The sequence below is a fragment of the Hippocampus guttulatus genome, chromosome 8 (assembly GCF_054856545.1).
Source record: "Hippocampus guttulatus isolate MCC_2025c chromosome 8, RoL_Hgut_1.0, whole genome shotgun sequence".
In the NCBI taxonomy this organism is placed as follows: Eukaryota; Metazoa; Chordata; class Actinopteri; order Syngnathiformes; family Syngnathidae; genus Hippocampus; species Hippocampus guttulatus.
The window spans coordinates 22,852,542-22,868,979 of record NC_141268.1 but is presented as its reverse complement, the minus strand read 5'-3'; the positions used below and the strand labels follow the sequence as shown (position 1 = coordinate 22,868,979).

The 16,438-nt window shown below is 51.9% G+C and overlaps 1 protein-coding gene across 4 annotated transcripts; it reads left to right on the top strand.

Moving 5' to 3' along the window:
• The first annotated feature begins 3 nt into the window (after positions 1-3).
• sfmbt1 (Scm like with four mbt domains 1) lies at positions 4-16,435 on the top strand. 4 transcript variants are annotated; one of them, XM_086117662.1, is made up of 22 exons: positions 1,759-1,829; positions 4,044-4,137; positions 5,840-5,901; positions 5,978-6,072; positions 7,405-7,648; positions 7,801-7,889; positions 8,112-8,364; positions 9,159-9,256; positions 9,723-9,824; positions 9,937-10,096; positions 10,193-10,275; positions 10,947-11,073; positions 11,305-11,418; positions 11,843-11,885; positions 11,971-12,035; positions 12,121-12,260; positions 12,704-12,813; positions 12,957-13,132; positions 13,907-14,088; positions 14,308-14,532; positions 14,670-14,798; positions 14,882-16,435. In XM_086117662.1, exons 3-22 carry the CDS (start codon positions 5,877-5,879, stop codon positions 15,020-15,022), a joined length of 2,601 nt encoding a protein of 866 aa, XP_085973788.1. In that variant the 5' UTR covers positions 1,759-1,829; positions 4,044-4,137; positions 5,840-5,876; the 3' UTR covers positions 15,023-16,435. The 4 variants fall into 4 exon arrangements, with proteins under 4 accessions (XP_085973789.1, XP_085973790.1, XP_085973787.1 ...); XM_086117663.1 differs by lacking the exons at positions 1,759-1,829; positions 4,044-4,137 and adding an exon at positions 4-299; XM_086117664.1 differs by lacking the exon at positions 4,044-4,137 and having other exon boundaries at positions 1,721-1,829; positions 13,910-14,088.
• The last annotated feature ends 3 nt before the right edge of the window (positions 16,436-16,438 follow it).

Sequence of the window (16,438 nt, the reverse complement as noted above, 5' to 3'; positions counted from 1 at the left end):
ACTTCTCACTTAGAGAGAAGTTGCCAGCCTGTTGTAACGTGAGAGGACGACAAAAAAGACGTCTTTAGAGAGAAGTCAAGCCAACTGCCATGAGATTTTGATAGCGATCTTGGGCTGCGGGGAACGGGTAAAAGGCCTACTAGGAGGACACGTTTCAGATCCTTCACCGTATTCGGAGAGGCAAGATCATCCCCAACTCCCGAACGGGTTTTGACGTTGTTGCCTTTACGCGCTCTGCTGCCACCCAGCGGTCGGGCGCTGCGACTGCACCCGCCGGCTCAAGGTGAAATCGATGACAGGTGAGCACATTCCTGCAGTGACCCGTCCTCCGTCGTCGGCAACGCGCGATCGTCTGGCGTGCGGGTGGAAATGAAAAGATATGGCCATGCGAGGGAAAAGCCAAACTTGTCAAACTCGATTTGATTTCATCCGTCTTTTCGCGCATTTACCTTTCTTGCTTCATTGATTTGAATTGGAAGTTACCGCGAACAAATGTCAGGTGACCACCCCCACCCGTCTTAAAATAAATCAAGTCGATGACTTCCTTTTGCGTTAAAATGGCAGTTCAAATCACTGCCCCTCGTAGTAGTTTTCACCAAAACACTCTTCGCAAAATGAGTGAATTGGGGAATGAATTCTTCAAGGCCCTGTCGTTGTTTGTCCCCATGGTGCAAAATGGGATCGTTTTTGCTGCAGTAAGCTCGAGTTTATGACAATATTGCGCTTCCATCTCAGCGGGTGATAAATGCGATATGGAGTCACCCCCCACCCTTTTTTTTGGTTTGTAATCGGCATCCTTCGGGGTTATTCAATTGAGGGGGATCGGGAGGGAGCGATGGCGGCCTTGCGTGGTCCAAGTGAACAACAAAACCAGTTTCCGCCGTAAATTTACACACATCCAAATAATCTGCTTTGCGTGTATGTCGCGAACAAAGAAAGTCCATTTTGTGACGCAGAACGAGTGAACTTGGAGCGCTGTATTGGCGGCGGCCGTGCACCATTTCCAGCAGTCTCTCCCTCCCGCACGTCTGTTCTCTCCCCTCCCCTTCGCCCACCCCGCCCGACTTGAGATCTTTGTGCAGCACAAGTGCAACATTTGCCATTGATAACGAGCTACTTTGGGTTAATTTCCACTCGTTGGTCACGTACAGCTTTCCTCTTGCGCGACATTTGGCTAGTTCGTCCAATAGTGTCGGAAATAGAAACTCGCGATCACGTGGTGAGGTGACAGAAACGGAGCGATTATGGGGCACGTTTCGAACCGAAACGACATGCTTTTCTTGTTCTCGAAAGTAGGTCGATTCTATGGCTAATTTATTACATACACCTCAATCATTACCGGGATTCCGCTGGGGAATAAAGGTACTCGTGGTTGACGGGAGTACTTCTCTCAGCACGAGAAAGAACATAAAGCCTCGGTCATTGATTTATTTTACGTCCGTCCCTTTCATTTGTGCCAGTGCTCCAGATGTGGCCGGGGATTGCGGTTGTGTGATCATTTTATTGTGCGTGAAGATGGAAGTCGGCGTGATGTAGCCGGGCTCGCAGGCGTATCAGAGTGCGCATGCGCATCCGCCGCTCGTGCCATATTGGAACGAGGTCGGGGACCAGAAGTGCGTCAAGAGAGCAGGACGTCACGCGAGTCGTCCCGGAAGTATCCCCTACAATAAATCGGCGGCAGCTGACTTAAGCACGCACGTTACTTTTATTTTGACAGTCAAAGACCGGATGCGAGTGTGTGACTCGCGCAGGTTTCACAACTGCTAGCGAGCTGGCAGGCTGCGAGAGGATCGGCATCTAAAAAAGCGACTTGGAAAAACTACTTAACGGTAAGAGACGAATTCGGCGACCAAATATTCACGTACTGCGCACAGTTTGTTGCATTTTGCCGACAGCGTTTAGCGCCGCGGTGCGGCACTCGCCTTTTTTCCTGCCTCTCAAAAAGACGAGTCCCGCTCGGTCGTGTAAAGCGCCTCCTTATTGCTCGTCAGCCCGTGCTCGGCTGCTCGCTCTTATTGCTGCGGGAGCCCGTGACGTGCGGTAACTTGACTCGCTCCTTCCACGAGTGTGTACGCACATGTAAAACGCTCGCGCTTCCGCGCACACGTCTACTCATCTCGCCGAGGCGAGGTCGGAGACGTCCGTGAGCAGCCATGCGCCGTGCACGCGTCAGTGGGAAAGTTACGGCGGCGCAAAAGGGGAACGGTGCACCCTCCCGAAGACAGCGAAAAGGGACATTTGCACAAGAATAGCTCCAACGGGGATTTCCCTAATACGCGACATGTCGCGCGAGCCGAGCCAGTGTTCGGCAAATCACCTCGTTTTTCTTCCACATGTCACGTCGGCGCTTGCAAAGTGGCGGATAATGTTCGGGTTGCCCTGTTGACTTGACTGCAACGCACCCGCCTTGCGGCCTCCAACTTCCCTCCCCCAGGGCGCAACCTGACTGAAGGGCAGAGTGGGGAAAACGTCGTGAAATAAAACTTTTTGGTCCGTTCAAATCATTTCCCAAAAGGAAGTACGAGCCTCACATTTTTGCAAATCGAGGATGTCATTCCGTCCTTTTCGTGGACCAACGCTCATCAAATGACACCCAGGAGTCCGACAAGTGTGTGTGTACCGCTTGTGCACGTCTATTTCCCCCTCAAGCTAACGCAACTCGCAGCCGTTAATGTCGAATTGTTTCTCAATGTATTGGCACCCACAAGGTTGTAAACATTTCCATTGTCCTCTCGCGAATTTCGGGTTGGATTGTGATACGCACGCTTGTTTTATTTCTGAGCGCATTTCTCTGTGGAAGGAAGTGGTGCAAAATAGTGCCTTCCTTGGGAACTAAAAGGGATATCATCACTTTTTCCCCCCACAATTCACAACACTTCCCGGGGCTAGAATAATTTGTTGTTATTGTTGAAATATCCCATCCCAAATATAAAGATTCCATTTTCCAATCCGCTTCATCCTCACAAGGATCGCGCGGGAGGTGGGGGAGGGATGCGCTGGAGCCTATCCCAGCCGTCTCGGGACAGTAGGCGGGGGACACCCTGAACCGGTTGCCAGGGACACACGGAGATGAACAAACACGCGCGGTCACACTCACACCGTGGCACAATTTGGAGTGTTTAATCAACCTGCCATGCATGTTTTTGGAATGTGGGAGAAAATCCATGCAGGCCCGGGGAGAACACGCAAACTCCACACAGGAAGGCCGAAGCCGGGATCGAACCCACCACTGCTGCACTGTGAGGTCGAATATAAATATCCCAACATCCCTAAATATTGTCGATATCACACATAGCCCAAAGTGGGGGGTAAAAGCAAGCAGCCAGAGACGATCTACCGTCAGAATTTTTATCTGACGATCAACCCATTTTTTTTTTTTTTTTTGCCGTAGGTGTCCTCGAGCAAAATACCCACAAGACGTAAGAAATCAAAAAGAAAGTCAAGAATTATCGGCATTCTGTTGATTAACGCGTTAGCTATGATGTCAAAATCGCCCTTCTATTCTAAACACGCAGATGACAACGTAGATTCTTTTTTTTTTTTTTTTTTTTTTTAATGGAGTGATATTCGAGTGGGAAGGTCAAAGTGATGGACATGCAAAGATTTTTCATTCCGAAATGAGCTACATTGGGTTTCTTGTAAAGAATGACGTGTCAATGAAAAGAGGAAACAAGTGGGCACTCACTTAAAAAAAAAAAAAAAGAGGACATGTTGACATTGGAGCAGGGCTAACGGCAGCAGTTGTCCGACCACCGATGAAACGTGATGGTAATGAGATGATTTTAGTTTCATTTTCTTTGCCATAAAGGCTGCGGCCGTCAGTAATGGTAGCGCTTGGCATGCCGCGCTTCCTGCCCAGCAATCTCGGAGGTTTAGAAACTCTGCAGAAGTGCTTCATCGCATGCCAAGTGCCAATGAGAATTTGATTCTAACATTCGCTAAGCGCGTCAGATGTTCAACATCAAGCCAAAAGTCAAGAAGGGAAAAGAAGTGCGTCTTTGCGGCTGCCTTTGCTTTTTATTTTATTTTATTTTTTCTTTCAGGCTCAGTCTCAGGTAGTGTAGAGGGATTGAGATGGGGAGACTGCTGGTAGTCATGCTCCATGCACACCATTTTCCGGGCTGTATATGAAAGAAGGCAAGTTGTTTTTCTTCCTCTCTCTCTCTCTCTCTCTCTCTCTCTCTCTCTCTCTCTGTGTGAGTGTGTGCAAGCCAAAGTGGCACTGCTCTGCAAAGGGCTGAAGAAGGCTACATGAAGAATGCTTGAAAGAAATTTTAAAAAAACGCTACTATAGGAGTAGATGAAATAGATTGATTTGATTTTCTATGTGGGGGGAAAAAAAATCCCACCGGCTAATATTTGACACTTTTTATATTTGCTCGATTGATTGATTCATGATGCGCGTGGCGTTTTGCGGCGGCCCAGCGGTCGACTGGTTAGCCCGTCCGCCTCGCAGTGCAGAGGACGCGGTTTCGAAGCCGTCCCCCGGCCTTCCCGTGTGTCGTTTTCGCATGTTCTCCCCCGTGCCCGTATGGGTTTTCGCCGATTACCTCCCGCATTCCAAAAACACGCACGGCAGGTGAATGGAACACTCTAAAGCGGTGTGACGGCGAGCGCGAATGCTCGTTCGTCTTTGTGTGTGCCCTGCGATTGGCTGGTGCTCCCCACCTGCTGCCCGAAGACGCCTGGGAGAGGCTCCAGCACGCCCGCGACCCTCCGGCGGTAAAAGCGCTTCAGATCATGGATGGATGAGAACATAGTGCAAAGTTGTTGGGGTTTTTTGTTTTGTTTTTTGCAGCACTGCCAATTTTTCAGTTTCAGAGAAAATGGGAGCAGCATGTGTGCGGAAGTCTCTTTTCTTCCCTTACTGAGATCGGTATCAGTCGTCAGAGTGGGAGGCTGTCAACTTGAGTTCTGTTCCCTTGCCCCTTTTTTTTCCCCACTCTTGCGTTGGAGAGCGTGACCCCAGAGACAATGAGATCCTCCGGTGTCTATGCATGTGCTGCCGGGGGGGGGGCTGGAAAGACAGAGGGCGGGGTCAAGCGCGAAAGGCGGCGCAGATCCCGACGGGGCGCGGGGGGTCACCGTGGCAGCGGGGTGGCTGAGGGGGGCGGGGATGCGTGTGATGCGGGGCGCCCGCTTTTAATAGAGACGTCCCGCGTGACAAAGACGAGGCTGACGGGTCGCCTGAATGGAGCTGCCGTGACGGGCCGCATCCCGTTTGCTGCCGCCGTCCCGCCCAGCGCTCCCCTCATTCACGCTGCGGCCCTCGTTGAATGAACTCAATTTCGTGTGTGTGTGTGTGTCGCCCAATGCTGCAGATGTGTCAACGCTTGATCTGTGTCCGCATTAACGCTCGCTTTGAAATGTTCATTTCAAGGGCCATTCCATATTGGAATTTGGAAAGCATGTTTCAAAGTCGAGTTTGGCCTCGAGTGAACATTTCGCAATTTCACAACCGCTTCACCATAATATGTATCTCGGCCCGAATGGAAACTTGATTGCTCCGTTGACTGTTCGGCGACATCTACCCTCAACGATCGGGGGATAAGTGGCGTGCTTGGCGGTCGTCGACGGCGATGCATTTCTCGTTTTCACTGCTTCATTTTTTTCCTGACAAGCCCTCAAAATGGAAAACGTGTTTAAGGTTCCAAGTTGCACACTTGCCACTTGTCATTGTGTTGCTGGTTTGGCGCAATGTTGACGACGTCACATTCCATCTGAATAAGGAATCTGTGACTTTTTTGTGGGGGGGGGGGGGGGGGCGGGGGTGGAGATTGGTTCTAGGTCCTGACCTCATTCATTTGACAGATGGCAATCCTCTTCTATTCTTCTCCAGAGAGCCTGGTCTCGGTTGAAGAGGACATCACATCAGCATGAACCAGGAGTCGCCCGAGTCCGGTAAGATTTTGAGGTTTTCTCTCGTAAACAGCGGAATGAAAAGAGGAAGATCATCTTTGAGCGCATTTGAGTCCAGATGGAGACCGCGCACAGGATGCATCCGACTTCAACTGGGATGAATATTTGGAGGAGACTGGCACTGCATCGGTGCCTCATCACGCCTTTAAACACGTGAGCCCTCACTCACTTCCTCTCAAACTGAAGATGAACATTTTTCAAAAGAAGTCGTTCCTTTCTTTTCAAATGAAAGCCATCTCTTTATTCAGCGATCCTGTCTGTCCGTCCGTCCGTCCGTCCGTAGTATGCGCGGTTGTTATTTTAAGCTCAACCGATCGGAGGCACGAACATAGATTGTACCGAACAGGGGCCAGAAAAACGCAGACCGCGTCGCTAAGACAGTGAGCGGGCAAAGTACACTGCAACGCATAGAAGGTGAAATCTGACTGGACAAAAACACGCGCACACTCACGAAGGCCATGCAATGAAGACAAGAAGCCACCGTGTGGCGGTGAAGACCTCGCGCCGCGTATTCCAGCAGCTCGCCGCCCTCCCTTCCGCCACTCTCGATCACGAAGCAAAGTGAGCGCGGCAGCCCAAAACTCAAATTCGCCGGGCACGTCGGGGTGACGTGTGCGGGGTTTGCTCCGAAGCAAAATGCTCTCGGCCGTGTTGGCATGGCAATATATTTTTAAACTCCGCGGTGGAATCGGTTACTAAGAAACGGCATCCGTTCAATCGAGACGCAGCACCACACCGGCGGGTCATCCGCTAACGAGGGAGACGGAGCGCTTTGTTCCTGGCGACGAATCCCGAGTCGAGTTTAATCGTAGTTGAGGACAAATGTGACCGGCAGGACAGTTGTTGGCGTCGCGCGCTCAATTGTCCGTCGAGTGCGCGACAAGACGGGGAGCACGGGGAGCCCTTTGAAAGGGGGGCTTTCCAAGCCAAGTCGCTCGCAGTCTCTCTGGCGCACCGGCGCTAACGCAAGTCGGAAGGTCCGAATACGTATCTGAAAACCCCGCGTATGAGCGTTTGGAAATCTCAAATGACACTGTGAGAGAAAAGGGCCTCAGAATAACATTCCTTACTTTCACTGCCGCGCAAGTGAAAGTAAGGAATGTTATTTCGTGCCGAATCGGAATGTCCCTTCATCACCTCGAGGGTGCCGTCCGTCCCCTTCTTTTCCGTTCACGGGTCAAGCGCCCTCTCTCGCCTGCTCCGAGGCAACCGGAGAAAGACTCGCTCATTGTCTCCGAAGGCCAAGTCATTAGCCTTCCGAGTCGGTGATTTTTGCTCCCCGAGCGTGGACGCTCAGCTCTCGGGCAGCATGAGCAGACGGCGTCGTGCCCTCTGAGGAGCGCCTTGCTTCGGGGCAGCTTGGCAGAGCTCGAGGAGCAAAATAGCACCTCTCCAGGAAGCTACGTTTGGTCGTCTCCCCCCCCTCGCAGACCGAGCTCCCGCCAATGTCCAGCGTTGTTCACGATTTGTCCCCGCCCGTCTCAGGTGGACCAGGGTCTGCAGACGGGCTTGACCCCAGGCATGAAGCTGGAGGTGCGCGTGCGCTCGGAGGCCGACGGTCCTTACTGGGTGGCCGGCATCATCGCCACGTGCGGCCAGCTGCTGCTGCTCCGCTACGAAGGCTACCGGGACAACCGCAGCGCCGACTTTTGGTGCGACACCATGACGGCCGACCTGCACCCGCTTGGCTGGAGCCGGCGGCACGGCAAGATCATGAGAGCCCCTGATGGTGAGGCCCGCTTACAACCTTCGTCCCTCCATCCATCCATTACCTGAAGCGCTCTTTGATTTTCCCTCCTGACGAGAGCGAGTCCAAACCTTGTCAGTCGGGTCCTAATGTTTTTTTTGTTTGTTTGTTTTTGTGCGCGTGATCCATCACAGGTGTGCGCGAGAGGCACCAAGACTGGGAGGCTTTACTTGACAAGGTCCTGGCTGAGGAGTGCAGCGCGCCCGCCCACCTGCTGGAATTGGTAAGGCAAGGGAAGCGCAGCCTGCCGCTCTTCAACATGAGCTGGGCGGAGCCCCGAGCCGCCTTTGGCTCGCCTGCCCCGCGCCCGCGCCGAAGCGCGTTTGACTGCAAGTGACGAGCGGACAAGCTTGCCGACCTGTGGGCAATTGCTTTCAACTGGAGGGCTGCATTCATCTGTGGCAAAATAGCAGGGAAAATGGCAGCTGACACTTTTTCCCCTCAGCCTCAGCGCGGTCGAGACCCGGTGGAGCTACTCGGCGCCGGCCGCTACGTGGAGCTGCAGGACGCCGTTGACCCGGGGCTGGCCTGGGCCGCCGAGGTGGAGGAGAACGTCGGCGGGAGGCTGAAACTCCGGCTGGCCGGCACGGAGGGCCTCCCGGACACGCCCGCCACCCTTTGGCTCTTCTACCTCCACCCGCGTCTCCGCCCGCCCGGCTGGGCTCGAGAGCACGGCCGCGCCCTCGGGCCTCCTTCCGGTCAGTGGATCGGCCCTCGCTCTGCCTTTGACGGTCCTGTGGGTGTGCGTACGCATGGAGACGAAAGGAGATTCGAGGCGCTCCTATTTTGTAGATCTGCCAAAGGTAACCGAGGCCACTAATGCCTGAAGGCTGAATTGACACTGTCCACAAACAAAAGGCGGGGCTTTGGACTCCGTTCGGTGACGTTCTAGTCGTGAATTGATAAAAAGACAACTTGTAAAAAAAGTGTGTGTGTGTGTGTGGGGGGGGGGGGGCGACCATAGATGAGGCTTACAAGGCAGGGGAGAAAAAAAGCAAGGGTTGAAGACACATACTTAGTAGAAGTACGCGCTCGGAGCAGTCCTCCGCTCAATGTTTTGAGTTGACTCTGTTGGGTTCGGTTTGGCGATTGACGTCTGCGTTCTAAATCACTGGTCCTCAACCTTGTTTGTGTCACGGAGCAGTTGACTCAAGCGCATGCTGTTTGCGGACCGGCAAGCGCTGTTGTCGCTGCCGGTTTGAAAGCGCCGCTACTGCCAACAAAAGACAATTGGAGAGAGACGTTCACCTTTTTATGAACAGAAAGAAGATTTGTCTTCTCATTTCTTTCAGTGTTATTCTACTGTACAAACAAATGTAGAATAAAATCAAGTTGCACGCCGAACGACAAAGAAATGGACCGATTAGCATACGCCCGAACACATCCCAAATGGGCCGCGCACCGGGGCTTGGGGACCGCCGTTCGAAATGATATCAATGACACTTGCTCAGCACTTTGCTCTCTGGAGTTGATGTATTTGTGCCTATTTCAGACCTGTTGACCCTGCGAACAGAAGAAGAATGGGAGGAGGTGAGGCGGAGGATCAGCGCGCTTCCTCAGGACGAAGCTCTGAGCGCGGAGCTCAACAAGGTGCCGACAGCGTCAACCTTTCATTGCTTTTCCGCGCGTTGGCCTTCTGCAAGAGTTTTGGATAGAATTGGCGACAGATTGTTTCATATCATTCCACATCTTCCATTCAGGACATTTTGGGGGGTGGGGGGGGGTATTTTCCAGAATAAAAGGTGTCATATTGCGAGAATAAAGTTGTATTTTTGAAATGCACTTGTTGAACTACGACCTCCGCCCCTTGTTAAATGTTGGCCTTTAAAATCAGAATGCTGCGACTTGATCCCGAAAAAAAATGTGACTTTATTCTCGTAACGCGGCAACCTTTTTCTCAAACAAAAATGTGCCTCCCACCGTCGTGGACGTGAGCAAGCGACGGCGAGAGAGTAACAAAAAGAGGACACTCGACTTGGCATTTAGAGCGCGACACTTGGTTCGCTTTGTTGGTTTGGCTTTCGTGAGCCGAAATGTGCGCTTGTGTGGTTGTCAGGAGCAGCCCGGAGTGGCTCCGCATTGTTTCAAAGAAGGGATGAAGTTGGAAGCCGCGGACCCCGCCGCGCCCATCTCGATCAGGCCGGCCACTGTCGCCAAGGTAACGGAGCCGTCTCGCAAATCGCTCTCCCGCCTCATGTTTAGCTCGACGCGGACTTTCGCCAGACGAGAAAAGCTTTTCAAAGCCCGTTGGTTGTTTTGGCCCCCTCCAGGTGTTCGACGAGCACTACTTCCTGGTGAGCATGGACGACCTTTGCGGAACGGAGGAGTCGGACGCCTCCGGGCGCTCCTTCCTGTGCCACAGGGACAGTCCCGGGATCTTTCCCGCTCAATGGAGTCTTAAAAATGGACTCCCTCTCAGCCCGCCACCAGGTTAGTTGGCTCCCCTTTTGTCCCGCGCCGTCACCTCCAGTAACTCGTGCTTTTTCGTGGGGATTCGCCTTTTTGCTTCCCTTCTGCCGCGCGTAGGGTACCAGGGTCCGGACTTTGACTGGGCCGATTACCTCAAACGATGTGAGGCCGCGGCGGCTCCTCAGCACTGCTTCCCCGCCGTAAGTCCGAATCCCCTTTCGCATCCGCCGGTCCCAATCAAAGTCGTGCTCGCCGCTCCCGCTGAATGAGATGTTCGCAGAAATAAAAATGGAAGTCACGAGCGCAAAATGCAGCTGGCTGCGTGCTGCCAAGCGTCCCGATCTGCAAAGATTCTTTCGGGTGTAGACGTGCGCAAATAAGAATCCGTTTCTTTGGTGTAACCAAACGGTCTTGATCCCACCGCCACCACCACCATAAATTCGCCTGCTGTGAACCGCTCACATATTTGCTGGACAAATCCACATTGTTGGCGGGTCAAAAGATTCAGGCGCGTACATCCCCGTATGCTGGCTGGAATGATGACCCGGACGGAGAAATCCGAAAAGGCCACAGTGGCTTGGCGCAAAACCTTAATTTTCTTTTTACTTTTTACATGTAGTACCTTCACAATCGTGGACAGGATTCAGAAATGTTACATCGTACCGACAACATCAAATCTGCAGTGTCATTCATGACATCCCACCATTGAAAATGTTGAAGGCAGTGCGGCCCCCGCCCCCATGCATGTTATCTGATTGTGTTGTGGCCAGTGCGCTAGTCACTTTTTATGGGGGATATCTTGTCATTTTTTGGGCGGTGGGTTACCAACCCTTGCCTAAGGCGGCTTTTTGGTTTCTCTCGACACGGCCAGGAAACGTGCGAGCACAGCTTTAAAGAGTCCATGAAACTGGAGGCCGTCAACCCGCTGTCACCGGAGAACATTCACGTGGCAACGGTCACCAGGGTGAAAGGCCAATACATCTGGCTCAGCCTGGAAGGTGAGAGCCAGGATCCGAAGAACGCTTCCTGCCCTTCGAGTCGATGCCTTGATGAGTCTGCGTGAACACGTGCCGCGTCCGGCAACCTTAAATGATGAGCTTTGAAGCCCAGCCCCCTTCTGGAGGAGAACAGAACTGCGGCTCAAAACATCCGAGAGCCGTCGATTGGGGCAAACTGCTCGCTCGGCTTTGCAAAGGCTGTTTTCATACCTTTTGGTGCCGTTTCTTCAGGTCTGAAACATCCCATGCCTGAGCTGACGGTTCACGTGGACTCTCTGGACATCTTCCCCGTCAGCTGGTGTGAGACAAACGGCTATCCGCTCGTGCACCCCATCAAGCTCGCAGGTCGGCATCCCTTCGCCGGCCAATGTGCGGCTGCGCTTCGACCGTCATTTTACGCAAATTGCATCCACAACTGCGGCGATTGATCTTGCGTTCCGTTCGACCTTGAACTCCGGCACGCCCACGACCTTGTCAGGCAGGATAAGCGGTTTGAGATAACCGAGTGTTGGATGGATGGATGGATGGAGATAGATATAAGTATACATACCTGTATATCTAGCTGTGTTAATTGCAGCAATGTACTTCAGCGACATTTGACCAGAAAAAAAAAAAGTGCACCGAGATCAGCATCTCTCTCACAAGAAAGAGTAACCTGCGGCCGCGCATAAGAATAAGAAGAGTCGCATGGAAGTGACGCCATCGAGTCAAGCGTGCAGTGTTTGAGGTGCAAAGATGTCTTTTGAACAAACCTTTCCTTGTCTTCCAGTCGAAAATGAGAGAAAGATCGCCGTGGTGCAGCCGGAGAAACAGTGAGTACGAATATGGCCGTGGAGGAATTTCTCCAGCCGAATCGGGCCTTCCCGTTTGAACTCGTTTTGCGTCGCTTTGCGGCAGAGCTCCGCCAAAGTCGTCACCGCCCGACGCGGTGAAGCCGCAGATGGCGAATCAGCCAGAGGCCGGTCAGTGAAAAGAGCTCGACAAGTCTCGGCGCCGCGTTGCCCGGTCTCATCGTGCGCACGCCTTGTGTTCTTCTCCTCGTTGCAGGCCAGGGAAATGGGAAATACTGCTGTCCCAAGATCTACTTTAACCATCGCTGTTTCTCCGGGCCGTACCTGAATAAGGGCCGCATCGCTGAGCTGCCGCAGTTCATTGGGCCCGGAAACTGTGTCCTTGTGATCAAAGAGGTCATTTCTTTTCACGCATACATATTAGCCGGCGTCGCGACACACGCTGAAATATTTCATGCTTCCATTTTTGATATTTTCCGGGTGAGAGCTCACATCGAGCTGGGCGACATTGTCTCGGGGAATTTGAATGAGGCATCGGGAAGCCTCCAAAAAAGATTTGGAAAGTCGGTAGGATTCGAAATGTGCTGTGGCACAGTTGTTGGGAATCACCGCTCATATTTCTGAGTTGTCCGCAATGTACTCCGGGTGAATTCGTCGGCGAGGGCACTTGCTCGCTCCATCGGGTTGCCGTTCTTCAACCAAGTACCAAATGGCCGGTCAACAAAAGCGCAAATCTGTGCCTCCTTGGCAGCGCCCGCAGCAGAGGAGACCGATCAAGACGAAAGCCGCCCACTTGCGAATAACCGCCAAGTGTTGCGTGGTCTTGACTGTCTGCGCAGGTTTTGACTCTTCTGATCAACTCCGCGTACAAGCCGAGCCGCGTGCTGAGGGAATTGCAGCTGGATCAGGAGAGTCGCTGGCAAGGCAACGGAGAGACTCTCAAAGCCAAGTGAGAGGAAACGCCGTGTTGCGGACAGCTCCCCGGCCCGCGACGGCGCAAGGGCTGGCGGCTGGGCTCGTAGAACTCACGCGCAACGCTGCCGCGACCCGAAGGACAAGCGCGAGCCAACCCGCGCTTCTCCTATGTTTCAGATACAAGGGAAAGAGCTACCGAGCCACGGTGGAAATAGTGCGCACGGCCGACCGCGTGGCCGACTTCTGCCGGAAGACCTGCATCAAGTTAGAGTGCTGTCCCAACCTCTTCGGGCCTCGCATGGTTCTGGAGCACTGCTCGGAAAATTGCTCCGTCCTCACCAAGACCAAATACAGTAAGTGGATTGGCCACGCGGCCGGAGACGTGCTCGGGCCTTGACGTCGAGTCTCGTTGTGCCCCTGACGTCGGGAATTGAACATTCGGTGTGGAAATTGCATTCGCAGTCGGAACTGTTGGCACGCGTGACTTCAAGGCAGACGTCGGCGTGCCTCGTGAGAGTTTAGTTCAGGGAGGATTCAAAAGGCCCGCCCTCGCTCCCAACGTGCGCATATGCTAGGTTCACTTTTTTTGCTCACCATCGTTAGCATGTATTAAAACATTCTAAATAAATAAATCACACGACGTTCTATCACGACAGTCACACTGAGCGAACAAAATTTTTCGCGGCACTGGTTGGACAAGCAATGTAAATGTGATGGCCAAGTGGGCGTGTCATAACTCGTTGACATGTTGAGTCAGGTACGTCTTATAACCTCCATGGCAGAAGCTCCGTCGAACCCCTGAGACGGATTCACCGAACTCTTGGGGTCTGATCGAACCCAGTTTAAGAACCACTGCACTAAATAGTGTGTCTTTTAAGTGTGTGTGTGTGTGAGAAAGTTCTGTTTATATCTGGCTATATACCGTCGGTGTAGAAAACATCCATTCATCCGTCCTCAATAACGGCATTGTTGAAAGTTGGAGGTTCCACTGCACTTGGTTTCGCATGAGCGCTCATCTCCTGATCACATTGATGTCAGATGCCTTTGTTCCGCAATTTCATTGAAATGCTCAACGGTGGCAATCGGAAGTCAGGAATGCATGCGGCAGTGGTCTGGTGTCTTCCCAGCAGCGTATTACTACGGGAAGAAGAAGAGCAAACGTGTGGGCCGCCCGCCCGGAGGCCACACAAACCTCGAGGCCGCAGTGAAGAGAAGAGGGAGGAGGAGGAAGAGAAGGAAACAGCTCTTTGTCCATAAAAAGAGACGCTCGTCGACGTCCGTCGATAACACACCCGCCGGCTCTCCGCAGGTAACTTTTCCTCCCGCCGCGCCCGGCCTCCGCCGCTCGCCTCGGCTTGATTTCAAGAGCGGCGGAACAAAGGGCCGTACGCAAAACATCAATGAGTGCCATTGAAATCAGAGTGAAACAAGAAGTCAACTCCCGATAGATGATGAAGTTCTTTTGAAGATCCTATTCTTGGTTTTCAAATCACCTTCCCTCACTGACCTTGTCGTCTGCGGCTCGCAGGGCAGCGGCGAAGAGGAAGACCTCGATGAAGACGACTCCCTGAGTGAAGACTCTGGCTCCGAAGCGCAAGATGATCTCCAAGATGATTCGGAACAATCGGTGGAGAAGTCTCAGCCCCCCTCGCCGTCCCCGTCCCCGCCCGTGACGCCGCGGCCCACGCGGCGGCGGCGGAAACCTCGCTCGCCCTCTTTCTCCGACGATGAGAACCACCCTCCGTCACCAAAGGTCGTTGTTTTGAAAAACGAAACAAAAAAAAAAAAATCATCATAACGTTTTGTTTAGCAGACCTACTAATTGTGAGATGACCATTTAAGCGGGAGTTTTCGGATGACCACGTGTCTCGGATTGATCTTCTTCCGCAGACGTCAAAGGCAGAACCTCCTCAAAAGTTGCGCTTGGACACCAGCCCCCTGGAGTGGAGTGTGACCGACGTGGTTCGTTTCATCAGGACGACTGACTGCGCGCCTCTCGCGCGCATTTTCATGGACCAAGTAAGAGATAGACGGCGACACGCGTGCGCACGCACAAGTGTAAATCCGATCTGCCGTAACAACGCTCCGACTCGCGCCCGCAGGAGATCGACGGACAGGCTCTTCTCCTGCTCAATCTGCCGACGGTGCAGGAGTGCATGGACCTGAAGTTGGGGCCGGCCATCAAGCTGTGCCATCACATTGAGAGGGTCAAACTGGCGTTTTATCAACAGTTTGCCACGTAGCCGAAGGACAAGAAGCAAACAAGCAAACTATTTATTCTGACCTTCCAAAAAAAAAAAAAAAACACGGTCATGTCCCATTTTGACCTTGCTTACACTGGACAGCACCTTGACACCAGAACACGACCACAATTGAAGAGGGATGGAAAGAGCAACATCAACGGTGAGACTTCTGGGTGTTTAAAAAAAAAAAAAGTGCAAAAGAGAGAGAGCTGCAACGGGTTCATGAAATGCACAACAGGCTCTCTTCGGGCCACTAAGGGTTGCCCGGAAGCCTCTGATAAATTAAGAGTGTTTGGAATACAAGATGATTTTTGAAGGTGTGAAACTTAATTTTACATTTTAAGTTTCAGAGAAGGGATTTTAGTGTATTTATGTCTTTTAAGTGCTCCAAATCCCCCCGTCCCTCCACTTTGATTTAGTTATTGTCTAACTATTGCTTCACAAGAACTTGTAAATATTTGATGTTGTTGTGTCGTGGCAGACATTGTTTTGCCCCCTAATCCGCTACGCTGGCTTTCACCAGTCCAGTTCAAGCGTTAAAAAAGTCAGTCTCACGTACGGCTCTAAGCGCTCGAAAACAGCCAAATCTGCTTCCTTTGAAAAGTTCGCACGGCGCAAGACCCTTCGACACCGAAATTGCATTCTGTCACAGTGATGAAACTAAATGTACCAATACAAAGCATTCGGGTCAGCTCCGGTACATTGATCGCGGGCAAGGAATTATTTCATGGCTTGATTTTAGCGAGGACAGAGCTAATTGTTTTCTAGTTGCCTTCTGATACATGGCCACGAATGCAGGCACAAGTACTATCATGCACCGTATCGCAATATTGACGTGGCTTCATGTTTGTCCACAAATATCCGGAGTGCGACAGGGTCATTGCATGAGAAATGATTAAGATAAATACTAATAGCAATGTGGAAATGCTCTACTTCAAAATGGCGCCTCGTGAGTGGCTGCCTTTCCAGCAGCTCCTATATTTTGTTGTTCTACTTCTTCCTTTCATAACTTTGCTGCTGTGAATTGGGAATTTCTCCATTGCGAGACTAATAAAGGTTTTCCTATCTTATCTTAAATATTCACTATATTTGCACAGACGACAGTAGTTTACTCTTTCAAAACAATTTCTTCGGAGCAGTATTCATGCTTTTCGCGCCACCATTTTTTTTTTCAATGAACTCACTGCGAACAGCAAATAAACCGCCAGATTTAAAGAGCAATGCGGTGCATTGTAACAAAAAGAAAACCCTTCATTTCACCTGGCCTTATAGCGTGATCGACTGCCATGGGCTGTTTGTGTTTTTGAAACAAGAAAAAAAATGGATGTCGATTTTTATGTTCTCTCGTGCATCAATTGTTGCACTCAATACCCTGCAGTTTGAGCATAAGTATTAAAAAACAACAAAACAATGCAT